Source organism: Cornus florida, unplaced genomic scaffold (assembly GCF_030987335.1).
Source record: "Cornus florida cultivar Cherokee Brave unplaced genomic scaffold, ASM3098733v1 CherokeeBrave_3.0.0_Hap2_Chr07, whole genome shotgun sequence".
In the NCBI taxonomy this organism is placed as follows: domain Eukaryota; kingdom Viridiplantae; phylum Streptophyta; class Magnoliopsida; order Cornales; family Cornaceae; genus Cornus; species Cornus florida.
The window spans coordinates 4,384,543-4,397,595 of NW_026775577.1; the positions used below are offsets into that span (position 1 = coordinate 4,384,543).

General features: G+C 32.3%; 1 protein-coding gene across 2 annotated transcripts; it reads right to left on the reverse strand.

Annotated features, from left to right (window-relative positions):
- Positions 1-3,270: 3,270 nt before the first annotated feature.
- LOC132315844 (type IV inositol polyphosphate 5-phosphatase 6-like) lies at positions 3,271-6,456 on the reverse strand. Of its 2 annotated transcripts, none has more exons than XM_059814262.1 (7): positions 5,847-6,456; positions 5,657-5,747; positions 5,458-5,568; positions 4,759-5,370; positions 4,143-4,406; positions 3,663-3,867; positions 3,271-3,552 (listed from the first exon to the last, which is right to left on the reverse strand). In XM_059814262.1, the coding sequence occupies exons 1-7, from the start codon at positions 5,944-5,946 to the stop codon at positions 3,454-3,456; spliced, it is 1,482 nt and encodes a 493-aa protein (XP_059670245.1). In that variant the 5' UTR covers positions 5,947-6,456; the 3' UTR covers positions 3,271-3,453. The 2 variants fall into 2 exon arrangements, with proteins under 2 accessions (XP_059670245.1, XP_059670244.1); XM_059814261.1 differs by having other exon boundaries at positions 3,271-3,558; positions 5,847-6,455.
- Between the last annotated feature and the right edge of the window lie 6,597 nt (positions 6,457-13,053).

A 13,053-nucleotide genomic window follows, 5' to 3' on the forward strand; every position in this document is an offset into this window, starting at 1 on the left:
GCTAGATTTATACTGAATTTTATGTAATTTCAAATCTTTTAAATTTACGTTTGGAAGTGCTAAATAAATATCTTGAAATAAAAAAAAAAATTAGTTTAATATTTTTGGATCAAAAAATATCTACAGTAATAGTCGTTATGAAAAATCAAGAAATTTCAACACAAATACTTTTAACTTGGTTATTCTTTTATTTTGAGTAAATTATACTTTTAACACGAATACTTATTGTATTATTTAAAGTGGAGTCCAGCACTAATCCAATTCCACCTCAGAACTCCAGGTGTAAAATCACATTTGCGGTGGTGATGACCGCCATAAATTTAAAACAAATGCTTCATTGCTGTTGGATGTCAAAGAAGACAAAATGGTCAAATGCTAAGGCTTTCGACCTAAAATATTTTGATATTTGGAAAGGTTTAAGTCAAATGCTAAGGCTTTCGACCTAAAATATTTTTTTGGGTAAAATATTTTTCTGTTTTTATTTTTTTGATATTTGAAAAGGTTTAAGTTGAAATTGAATTCATCCAACAAGATGTATAAAGTGAATTATTTTTATTTAATTTTAATATTTATTTATTTTAAAATATTTACAACAATCAAACACCAATAAAACAATATATATATATATATATATTTCATCCAAACAAAACGAACTTCATCAGTCCACTGTTCAATCCTTTATATAGTACAGCGGGAAACCGAATTCTAAAACAATGGCGGGAAGTGATCTACAGAAGCAACTGCAAACCCTAATTCGCGATTTCTCCACCGAGAAATCAGCCAGCATAACGTTCATCGTTTTTCATTTGGTTGCTGGGATAAAATACTCCTCCTAATTATCTGTTTGCTTGGATCAGTTGAACGTTCAAAAAATTTTTCCCTAAATTTTAAAATTCTTTTTCTTACTGTTTCTCTGTATCCAAACAGAGCTTTTATTAGCCTGATAAATGAATCTGAATTTGTGCTTTTGCGTGTGCAGAGACAGAATAGTCGTTCTCAAGAATCAAATCGAAGAACTTTGATCTGAAATAGATGCAGCGAATGTTGAACTCGAAGACGCCAAGAGACTCAAAGAAACTACTGAGCAAGAGCTATAAGGCTACGAAGTTGAATTGGCTAAGAATGAAGCTTCTATTCAAACCCTAGAGGTTATGTTCTGTCAAAATCATATGATTATTTCTCAAATGTCTTCATAATTCAAGAGCTCTTTCGATTGAAATTTCTTCAAAGTTTGGTAGTGAATTTCATTGAATTTCTTCACAATTTAATAGGCATTTGTGTTTGAATTAGTGTTTTTGTACTTCATACATATTGCTTTCATTTCGATTTATATCTCCTCCTTTTTGACCTTACTGTATATGAAACTACAATTGGATAGAGCAAAAGAGTTTCACGGTACATGTTTTTTCATTTATTTTTTTGGTTAATCAATTAATACGATTTCTTGAAGCACCAAATAGGGAAAATCATTTACTTTGCTAGACATCTTCTGTATTTTCTTGTCTTCATTACAAACATGATTTTATTTATTAAATGTTCTAGCTCAACGCCTCAACACTAAAGCAAAGCTGGTGTTGTCTACTCTGGATCATGGTTTCTTTTCCATTCTCTCCTTTTCATCGTCTTCATGTATATAATTGGATATACATACTAGATATCAAGAAGACTGACACTGCACTTTGACGAGATCGGTTTAAATCATGAATATATATATATATATATATCTATATTTGGATTCAATTTTACCTGTCTACTGTAGCCACTGCACTATTCAATTGCATCCAAATTTGAATACAATTCTGCCCTAATAATCCGATATCATGCTGCTACTCTTTTGGGAGTTGGTGCATTATTGTTCTTAAATTCGTAATGTATTATTCTATCATAAATGCCAGTTACTCAAGCATGCAAGCAATTAACTTAACTTATACTAGTCTGTCATGTCTCACACTTTTCATTAACAACAATCATATATTTCAACCCTTATTTCTCATCATTATCCTTTAAAAGTAACCTGAAAGGTCTAGATTGTCTGAAACTCCTGCAGCTCCTCCCGGACTTAATTTATCTTGAAAGGAAGATGTTCATGGTGGAGGAAGTCATGAAATAAAGCATAGACTTGCAGGACTTGAACACTTAAAAAAATGCAATTGATAGTGCCAATTAAATGACCACTGGACCAGCACAATACAAATAAGTGTTTTTTTCATCTAAAGAGGGAAGAAAGAAATTTTCTCGGGGGTAGACACGTTATCTTTTGATTTTATCTTTGTTTGCAGGACTTGAACACTGAAAAATGCTTCGATAGTACCAATTAAATGGCCACTGGACCAGCACAATACAAATAAGTCTTTTTCATCTAAAGAGGGAAGAAAGAAATTTTCTCGGGGGTGGACACGTTATCTTTTAATTTTATTTTTGTTTGCAGGACTTGAACACTTGAAAAATGCATTTGATAGTAACAATTAAATGGCCACTGGACCGGCACAATACAAATAAGTCTTTTTCATCTAAAGAGGGAAGAAAGAAATTTTCTCTGGGGTGGACACATTATCTTTTAATTTTATTGATAGTACCAATTAACCGGTGCAATAAAAATGAGTCTTTTTCATCTTAAGAGGGAAGACAGAATTTTTCTCTGGGGCGGATACGTTATCTTCTAATGAGTTACAATTTCTCTTCAGCTTCTGTAAAGACTAAAGATTAAGCTGAATAACTATTATTTAGTGAAACAGTTTTAACTCCATGTAACATTGCTTTAACATTAGGAATAATTGTGTCCTTGATTGAAATAAGCAGAGTTCAGAATTTGAGAAGAGGTGTGGTTCCCTTGGTAAGGAGTTGCCGAGGTGTTTCTGTGTCCTGGTTGTCATCTAAAAATTGTGGAGATTGTGGGTGAAATTCTTCAGACAAGCTATTGGAATCAACATTTTGTAAGTAGTGTACATGAGATCACTGCATTTTAAATGTCGATTTTCACAAATCATACAGTAAATGAGAACCTAAGTTTTGCAGATTTTTGGAACTTCTGTTCATGTCGTAACAGCTGCAATTGGCTTTACGAAGTGAAGGTGAAGCTGTCTTCTCGCTGAACAATATGAATGACCTCTTCTGCAAAAGGTGAGACAGAGTAGTTTGCGTTGTTTTGGATTAACCTTTTTTGCATCCCAATGTTTTCATATATGTCATTCAGTTAGCAGAAATTCATAGAATCCTCATGCTCGAACCCATGTTATACTTCACTTGAAGTAGCACTTTTCATACTATCAATTAAAAAATGTTAATTTCATTTGCTTTATTACCAACTTTACTTTCCCACTGTAATCTACATATGTCACTAAGTTGTAAGGAAAAATGGTATAGGGGTGGAAAACATAGAGAAGAGAAAGGAAGAAGATTGCGAAAAATATATACCACAAATCTAGCCTGCACCAATACAAGTGATATCATCGTCTATTCGATTAACTTTTGTTGCTTGTTCCTTGGCGATGCTTTTCTGTCCTTTACAATCAATGATAATAATGTAGATGTGGTCTCTTCATCAACCTTGTCCTGTTCCTGCCACAATATAATGGATTCATTTACTGTTCATTTAAACTTATTTGATAGGTCCCACATCATTAGTGTATCATAGGCACACATAGAATACATAGAGATCTTACAGTTTGATTTGGAGTTATGGTAGGAACAATCGGTTGGAGTGGAACAATCGGTTGGAGTGCGACAATTGTTTGATTGGTAGGCTTCAGGACTTCAATTTGTATGGCGAAAAGGGCAGAGACAGGCCTATGATCGGAGAACTTACTCTCACTACGGAAATAGGAAAGTTGCTTCACTCCTTTTCCGTACCACAGAATCCGGTCACACCTTCCACCATAAAAAATATTCATCAAATTCATTATCCTCATGAAGCTATAAAGAAATCAACAACAATATATGATATGTGTGTGTGTGTGTGTGTGTGTGTGTGAATCATTTTTACTAGCTTCTCAACTTCGGCCAGGCCTATTCTCATATGACCTATTATAGATCATTTAGGCCGTAAGACCAGTTCAAATGCTAAAGATATATGTAGAACTTGGCTTGAAGTTGGGCTACAATTGTGAGTATAAAAATGAAAGATCATTGTTGTGTATCTGTACCATGCTGGAGTTCTTTGTTTCTCTCCTGTTCTGCTATGAAGACCACCCGAATAGCGATTGCAATTCGTTGAAGAGTACTTGTAGGTCGGTGCAAATTCTATGTCTCCCTCTCTCCAGCCTTGGAATACCCCACCATCTTCTAGTTCCTTTCGGAGCTGATCAAACTCTTTCAGTGCTTTCCAGTTTTTCTGCTTTATCAGCTGCCTCGCTAAGTTGTCTTCCAAATATAACCTATAGTTGAGATCCCCGAACCAGAATATCTGACTGTTCTACAAATCAAGTACAATCGTTAAAGATGGAGTTTCGTCGTCAGACTTGCTGACATAGATTACTACATAATTCAATAAATATGTGGTCCATGGAAAAGTAATTCTACCACCAAGGACGAAGCCTAATATTATTTCCTCTTCCTCTCACACAAGGTAGGACTATAGGAGGCTGGTCACCGTTACTAATTCAATCTCATTTAGGTCTCAAGTTTTCCTTTCCTAATTGAGTAAATTAAATTTCCTGAAGTACCCTTTTCTCAGTGGCTCCATTAAAGAGAGAGAGAACAGAAATTTAATTCTTTGGTTCACAATATAAATAAAATTATAAATATGAAAGGACAACTTACTCATGTCCTAGGATGGTGAGGGGATGAGGATTAAAACCATCTCGAGGGTGTCGAGGGAAAGAAGTCCGCTTAAAAATCTCTGAAACTTGGTGATTTCTTCGCACCTCATCGCCTTTCTTCTCACCAGAAGCTAAGTGGGCAGCAATGAAGCAAAAACTAGTTCCTTCAATAGACATACTAACCGAAACTGAACCTTTGTTTCCCAAATAACCCATTATCCCACAAGCCACTGAACAAACTTTCACACTTGATACGCTGTACCTCCTGAGCAATTCCCTCTTCATCCACACGCTTATGAACACTCCAACCATCTTCTTACTTGCCATGAGCTTGTACGCACTGCTCCGACTTGGCTCTTCGTATTGAATGCTTGGCCTACCTCTCGCTGGAGTCGCAGCAGGTCCGCTGCTCATACTAAATCTTCTTTTAGGGTCAGCAGCTCCTACATAATGATAGTCATCACTTGTGATTGGATTTAACATGGGTGTTAACCAAGGGCACCCATATTTGTTGTTCAGAGTTTTCCCAATAAGCTGGTTCCAGTTTGTTGCCTCCGTCGGATCTTCTGCTCCGACGACATTTATAGGCTTCAAAGGGACAATCTCTTGAAATCTGCAAGGAGCAAAGTTTTTTCTGTTTAGTCTTAAATTCATCTAAAATAACATATTAGAAGCTTTTGACTGTCTCAATTTCGCTTACCCAAGAACATAAATGTCAGCAGCATCTTTAAGATTAAGCCACTCGTCTAAATCTACAGCCAAACTCCCAATGGGTGATCTTCCCGCGACATTCCAAGTACCCACAAATACTCTACAACACAGATATGATTGTTACACCCGAAAATAACACAATGCTCTGATTTTCTAGTTGTTTTTACAAAGTCCTGCCAAAACCACACCTTAGTTCATTGGTTAAAATGCATGGATCCATCTCCATGGACGGAAAGAAATGACCGTCCATGCTGTCATCACCGTCATCTTCACCCTCATCTGAGAGAGAGTATTTAAAAACTGAATAATTAAACCAAAAACAGGAGGCCATGGAAAAAGATGAAGAAAAATAGCGAAGTATAAGATTAATTGTTTAACCTGAAACTTCACTCAGTTGAAATGGATCAGCTTTCTTGTGCTTCCTCCTAAACCACCTCCGAAACCTCCTTGTTCTTGATTTTCTGTTCTCTTTATCCATAACTCAGAATAAATATATACCGTCCATGCCACAATTAGTAAAATGCCTCTTCCTGCAATTTCTCGAACTCCGCCTGTGTTTGTTTCTTTACACAGTCTGTTTCAAGCCCTGTTGAAGGAGGAGGGGTTGCGTTAGGTAGCTTCACAGTCAGCTTAAAATTGTCATGACCAATACGAACATGAATCTCCTATGTTGTTGTTGTCCTCCATTGATGAAACCTGTATATCTCAATTCACGGAAACATTAATGCTCTCAACAAACGTTTACTGATCAACATGGACTTTGCTGTAGGAGGTCATCGTATAAATCGCCTAGTACAAAGTGGGATGAGATTGTAAGGAAGAGACAATCACTAAGAAACCTGGAGAAATTACAGTTGAAACGATGATTCCAAGAGAAGGGGAGAGAGACAACCAGGAAAGGTCAAAGTTGGTTGGTATGTACCTTTGAGAAACTTTTATTCTTATATTTTCATGGTGGAATATTATCTCTAGTTTCGTAGAGAAAGAAACTAGAAAAGTTATGGACCATAAATGGTTCTATCATTGGCCTTTTGATTGGGGGTGCCGGTCACGTCTGTCTTGTGACCTTTTTTTTAACGTGATGGAGTTATTATATTTACCTAAGTCCACCAATCTACCAATCTAATGAACAAAAAGAGTAACATAAGGTGGACCACAAAAGTGACTCCCACATACAATACAACCTTCTCATTCTTTCATCTCCCCTCCCTCTCTCTCTATATAATATATAGACTATGTGTGTGTGTGTGTGTATATATATATAGATTAATAAACTTGCACGTGATCAAAATTTAAAAGTTAATTTATAATAAAAAAATTTATTATATAAAGAATTAATTAGTAACTTATTTTAAATAGTTGATATTTAATTTTTATAAAATCATTATAAATATATATTTATAAGAGTTTAGTTTTATTATTACTTTTTTATTAATAAATTTTATAAATAATAATAAAGTAAAATTAATAATAAAATAATTGTGATCTGAAACAAAAATAAACAATAATCAATAGAAATAATGCAGAAAATTAGAAGTGATTCAAAACAAAACAATAATCAAAAAGAAATAATATAGTTTTTCCATGTGTTGATAAAATTAATATGTGAAAAATTAATTATGATCCAAAAAAAAAAAAAAAAAAAAAAAAAAAAACATTAATCAAGCACAAATAAAATAGTTTTTATATGCGTGGACAACATTAATTGTACTTGCAGAAAAGAAACCAAATTTATCAAGTTGCTAATTAATTACCAAAACCAGATTGAAAAGAGATTAGAGAAAATAAAATTTTAAAGATAAAATTCAATTTACCAGGTTTCTAATCAATTAGTGAAAAAATCTCATAATAGAGAAAATGTTGCTAATCAATTATTTAAAAAAAATTGAAAACAGAGAAAATGAATTGAAAAAATTCATAACAGAAATCACAACTTTGTATGGACTAGAAAACGTGGCAAAAACTTAATTAAAAATCATAACTTTGCACTTACAATTTTTGATTCTTCTCTCACTAGATTCTTCTTTAACTGCAAAGTCTAGAAGCAAAACAATAACAACTCTAGAAATAAAATAGAAAAAATGAATTGAAAATAAGAGAAATAAAAAATCAAAAGATTCAAGTTATGTAAAAATATAAAATACCTTCATAATACTTTTGAAAAAATAAATCACAATGCAAACTAAATTAATTTACAAGATCAACCGTTGTTGTCACCAATCAAACATTAAACAAAAAATAAATAATAAAATACTTTCATGGTGCTTATGAGAAAATAAAAATAAAAACTAAGGAAGAAAAACATAATCCTAATGAACTTACCCGATAAAGTATGATTGCCTGGGAGAAAAATCTGAACACCAATTACAAAGAGAAAAGGAGCAAGGTAAAATACAGAAAAGAAAAAAATAACACTTTCATGATACTTTTGAAATAATAAAAAATAAATCAAACTAAATTTTAAAGGTCAACCATTTTTGTTACCAATCAAATTAAAGAAAAAAAATCATAATCGTATCTAACTTACCGGATCAAGTTAAATAATTACCTATTTTATTATTTATTTTTGGACGTTTAAGCAACTGACATATTAGTTTAAACAATTACCTATTCTATTTTAATTGGTAACTTGTTTTAATTGTTTTAGTTATGAAAAATCTCGAGGATAATAAGATTTATTTTAATTGGTAACTTTTAAGATTATTTAATTGGTAACTTGTTTTAGTTATTTTAGTCATGAATAATTCCAAGTATGATAAGATTTGTTTTAATTGGTACCTTGTTAGATTATAATATGATTTATTTTAATTGGTAACTTTTAATTAATAATTTATTTTATTATTTATTTAAAATTATTGACACCCTTTGTACTTTTAATAATAATGTGTGTATATATATATATATATATATATGAACTCCGATGATTTGCTGTGGTGTTTCAGTATCACGTTTTGTGTGTTTACATAACTTATGCAATAATTATAATATGTGGCTGTTGTATTATAGTTATGTGATATAGGGCGTGACACAGGATTAGAGGAAATCCAAATTCTACGTATGTGTCTGGAATATTTGGAGATGCCACTGGTGTTGGTGCACATCTGATTGAATAATCAGAAATGAATCTGATTTGATTGATTTAATTCATGTATTCATATGGAACACTTCACCATAAATTGATAAATTATTGATCTGTGTTTTGAGGTTATTAGCTGTACAAATCCAAGTCAATGGACTAAGTAGAGTTGATGCTGATGCTTGATGGACAATTTTCTGAATCTATCAATTAAAAGTGCCTTAAAGCGTCTTTGGCATCTCAACTTTTGGTATCTTGGGACCTAAATTTTATTTTCCCGGAAATTAAAGCAAAATCTTTGGACTTAAAAGTAAATGATTGAAACTTTAGGATTTTTCAGTCTTGGAAGCACTTGTCCTCGTCGGAGTCTAACAGACCTTGTAGATAATGTAGCTCAGTCATTAATGTTAAATGCCACGTGGTAATTATATATATATCAAAACTATGTAAAATTTCATCTTGTTAGGAAACAATGTTGGATTAGGTCTATTCGACAAGTTATTAAGATTTTGATTTAATGATTGATGGAGTGACTTTAGGATAATGATAAATAGTGTAATGACACTATCACTTGTACCATGTAATTATTTTTTTTCTCCAAAGTTGCTGCACTGTGATGCTTCAAATACCTATTAATATTGACCCGGTGCACTCCCCTATGAATAGGTGAATTACATTAATTATATGTGGATTTTTTTCTTTTTTTTTTTTGGGAAATTATTACTTATAAATAATAACTCATATTTATCATTTAATAGAGTCAAAGTCTCGTAGTTTTAAAAAAATAAAATTGATCAAGATGTGGACAAAAAAAAAACATTTTTCATTTATTAAAAGGTATCACTTTTAGGCACATAAATATTACTTTTTGTGCACGCATATACTATTTTTGTTTTGGGCATAGAAGTATAGTTTTATGCCTATAGGTACCACTTTTTGTACACATATATACCACTTTTTGTGCAGCACAAAAAGTTGTACCTAATGACAAAAAGTGGTATTTGAGTGCACAAAAAATGGTATTTATGTACCTAAAAGTGATACCTTTTGACAAATGAACAATGTTTTGTCAGCATTTTTGTAATTTCATTTTTTTGAAATTATGAGATTTTGACTCCATTAAGTGGTAAATATGGACCATTAACACAATTTATAGGTAATAAATTAATAATCCTTTTTTTCTTTTGCCCACCGTATTGTCTACTGTGTAGTCTGTATTTCACTTTTTAAATTCATTTTTAATAACTTTATTACAAGTTTTATGTGTTTTACCTTCTATAGAGATTAATGTTGTGTTTGTGTATGAATGAAATGAAATGTCCTTTCTAACCAAATACTAGAATGATCCATTTTCACTTACATTCCATTTTAATTCTGCACACCAAACACACGCCATAAACTTCTCACGGGTGTTGTGTAATGATTCAATTACTCAAATTTTTTAATATCAAATGTACGCAATCATATGTGTACGCAATCATCCCAATACATGCAAAATGTTTATTTTTCGTTTTAAACTCCTGAGAATGAAATAATTTTAGGGTAACGCCAGGGCCCTCCTATGTGATTTAAGATATATGTGGGACCGATGATGAGTATAAATGAGAGGGAAGATCATTGCATACTAGGACTTGTCATTGAACAATATAATTTTGAGTACATTAGAGACGTAAATTGTGAGAGAGGCCTCTCAAGATGGAAAGGATGGACAGGATAGAGTTGGATGAAAGTGGGGTCCATTGGTATTAAACACAAAATACAAAGTACAGATATTATTTACATCAAAAGGGACTCCACCAGCACAACATAATTAAAAGCCTGCCGTTTTCATGGGCTGCGACATTCTAACTAGTAGATGAGGGAGTAAACCATTATTTGTAGATATCTTTCAACCTCATTTCATTAATGCTATGCACGATCCCTCAACCACCTTCCTTTTGTCTACATTGTTACTGTTAAATCACCCCATTCATGACAGGCAACCTTCAATTTTTTAATCTAACACATTTTTTTTTTTTTTTTTTTTTTTTTGATTACCCAACATTTTTTACTTTTCTCATTTTAAAACAAAGAATTAGTCAATATTGATTACTTTTGTTTACATTATACATTGAAAAATAAGGTTGAAATCATCGGCAAGATCAATAGCACGATCACACCTAAATTTATCATCATTATTTTTAATTTTATCATCATCATTCTTAACTTAATTTCATGTGAATGAGGTCGGCTGTATAAATTCACTCGCAAATATTTCTTATTGCGTGTCATTTTTTTTCTCTAACGTATTTAACTTTATATGTTTTCAAACCATTTAAATATATTGAATAGAGATGCACTTACTTAAAAAGTTGGACACAGTCTCATTTATTCACCGAATGATATCGATGGATATCGAACCAGAGTTGGGCCATTTCTCAACGAACATGCCAACCTGGCTATCTTTTTAGTGGGCCAGAGTCTAAGAATTTCAATCATAATTCATGAATGGTGATCATGTTGGACCCCTACAGACTAGGTTAGGTCAACTATTAATACCATATGTTGACATCGCACCTGTTCCTATTCTTGCTCAATTTCTTATTTTTTTTTTTTGCATCTCACTACTCATTTGAATTCTTTTATATTGATTTTGTCAATCATCATTTCAGTAGTTGAGGTGCTAAATTTACTTTTTTTTGGCTAAATTTTATTTTGTGATTCATGAAATCCTTCTCTCCTAGTCTCTATTGGTTGTTTCATCATCATGATCATCTAAAATTTAAAGGACGTTGAGACTTATTATAAAAATAGGAGTGGGACATTTTTGTACCCCCCTAGGAATGTGACATCAATGTTTTATTTTTTTCATTTACATCTACTTTTATCTCAGTAATTCGTCTCAAAGATCTCAACGAGCTAAATTACTAAAATTCATATACATTAGAGATTTCATTTGTTTAATGATGGGCGCTCTGCTTAAATCTTAAAACTTAACCATTTTATGTAACAGAGAAAGTTAGATAGCATTATGGATAATTTTTTTAATTTGAGTACTTTGTTTTAATTATATATATATATATATATATATATATATATATATATATATTTTGTGGGAGGCAAAATGTAGAAAAGTTTTAAAATAAGTTGGTGGTCCAGCACATAAGAACACAGGTTGATTGGACCATTACCCAACAGCTTGTGGGGGACTATGAAATGGGGGTGTTTTCAAATAATTTTAGCAGGTCAAAAAGATTCAAATTGAAAAATGCTAGTATTAATTTCTCTTCCACATTGTTCCTCTTTTCAACTCGGCTTTTCAACAATGACTCAAATCAATATTTTCACTTTTTTGATGAAAAAAAAAAAATCATGATTTCCACCCTTAATTGCACATCCACTCAAATTGGTACATGTAGCAATGTATCATGTTCACCGACCCTCATTAATCGAATGATAGCTATGTTAAAGTTAAACTTGATGGAAGTCTTCTTTAATTTCTCGACGACGTAAGACTAAGCTCACAAACTTATTAATCTTAGGTCTGAACAAGTTCACGTAAACTTCATGTAAATCTATAGATATTAGATGAAGTTAAATGACAGCAACAATTTAGAATATGGACAACTTTTTTCATTTGTCTACTTTATTTTAACTTTGAATAATGATAGAGACACCAAAGCATTAATCCCGAATTTACACCGAATCTTACATGGTATTGGTCACGTCATCCACTTAAACAGCTTTCCAAAAAATATAAAATTATTCAACAAATGACAAGTAAGTCTTCCATATTTACTCTAATCTTTATTTTATACAAGTTCTCAGATTATCTTCACTTATTCTCTCTCTAAATATTTTATCCCTCTCAAATTATCTTCGTTTTCTCTTTCTCGGATTTGGGTTCTGTATTTCTCTTCTTCACTGGCTCTCTGCAATCACTCTGGATTCTAAAAGTAGATGAAATCTCTTAATTTACCATCTCTTTCCCTATGTGAATATAAATGTATCATCTCTGTCTCTTTGTTCTTCTCACCACCACCGCCACCATCCCTTTATTTCACATCTCATATTTCTCCCTAAAATACCCAAATTTGACCTGTAACCATCATCATCTCTCTTCAATATTCCTTGAAGAGGTCTCTTGCATCTGTCTTCCACATATAAACCCTAATCTCTAAACTTCATCAAAATGGGTCAATTTGTCATGGTGGCTTATTAATTTGATCTTCTTCGAAAACATAAGACAACAGAAAAAGAATAAAATTATGAAAAATTTACAAGTCAAGAAACAAGACAATAGAAAAAGAATGAATAGATGAAAAGATTTACAGGTACAATAGGATTTTATGAATTGAGATATGGCGTCAATGGAAGATAGAGAATAGAGAGATTGAAGGGTACGTAATATAGATATACGGACAAAAAATTAGAGAGAGAAAGAAGGGTTGGAAACTCAAAAGCAATGGAAATAAGAGGTGCTGATGGGGCCAACCACGTGAAAGTTCGGTATTCATTTGGAGATTTTTT

Coding starts and splice junctions, on each gene's coding strand:
- LOC132315844 (XM_059814261.1), bottom strand. CDS start 5,946: ATGGATAAAGAGAACAGAAAATCAAGAACAAGGAGGTTTCGGAGGTGG. Junction 5,569..5,656: donor ATTTTAACCAATGAACTAAG/GTGTGGTTTTGG, acceptor TCTGTGTTGTAG/AGTATTTGTGGGTACTTGGA. Junction 3,868..4,142: donor AAACAAAGAACTCCAGCATG/GTACAGATACAC, acceptor TTATGGTGGAAG/GTGTGACCGGATTCTGTGGT.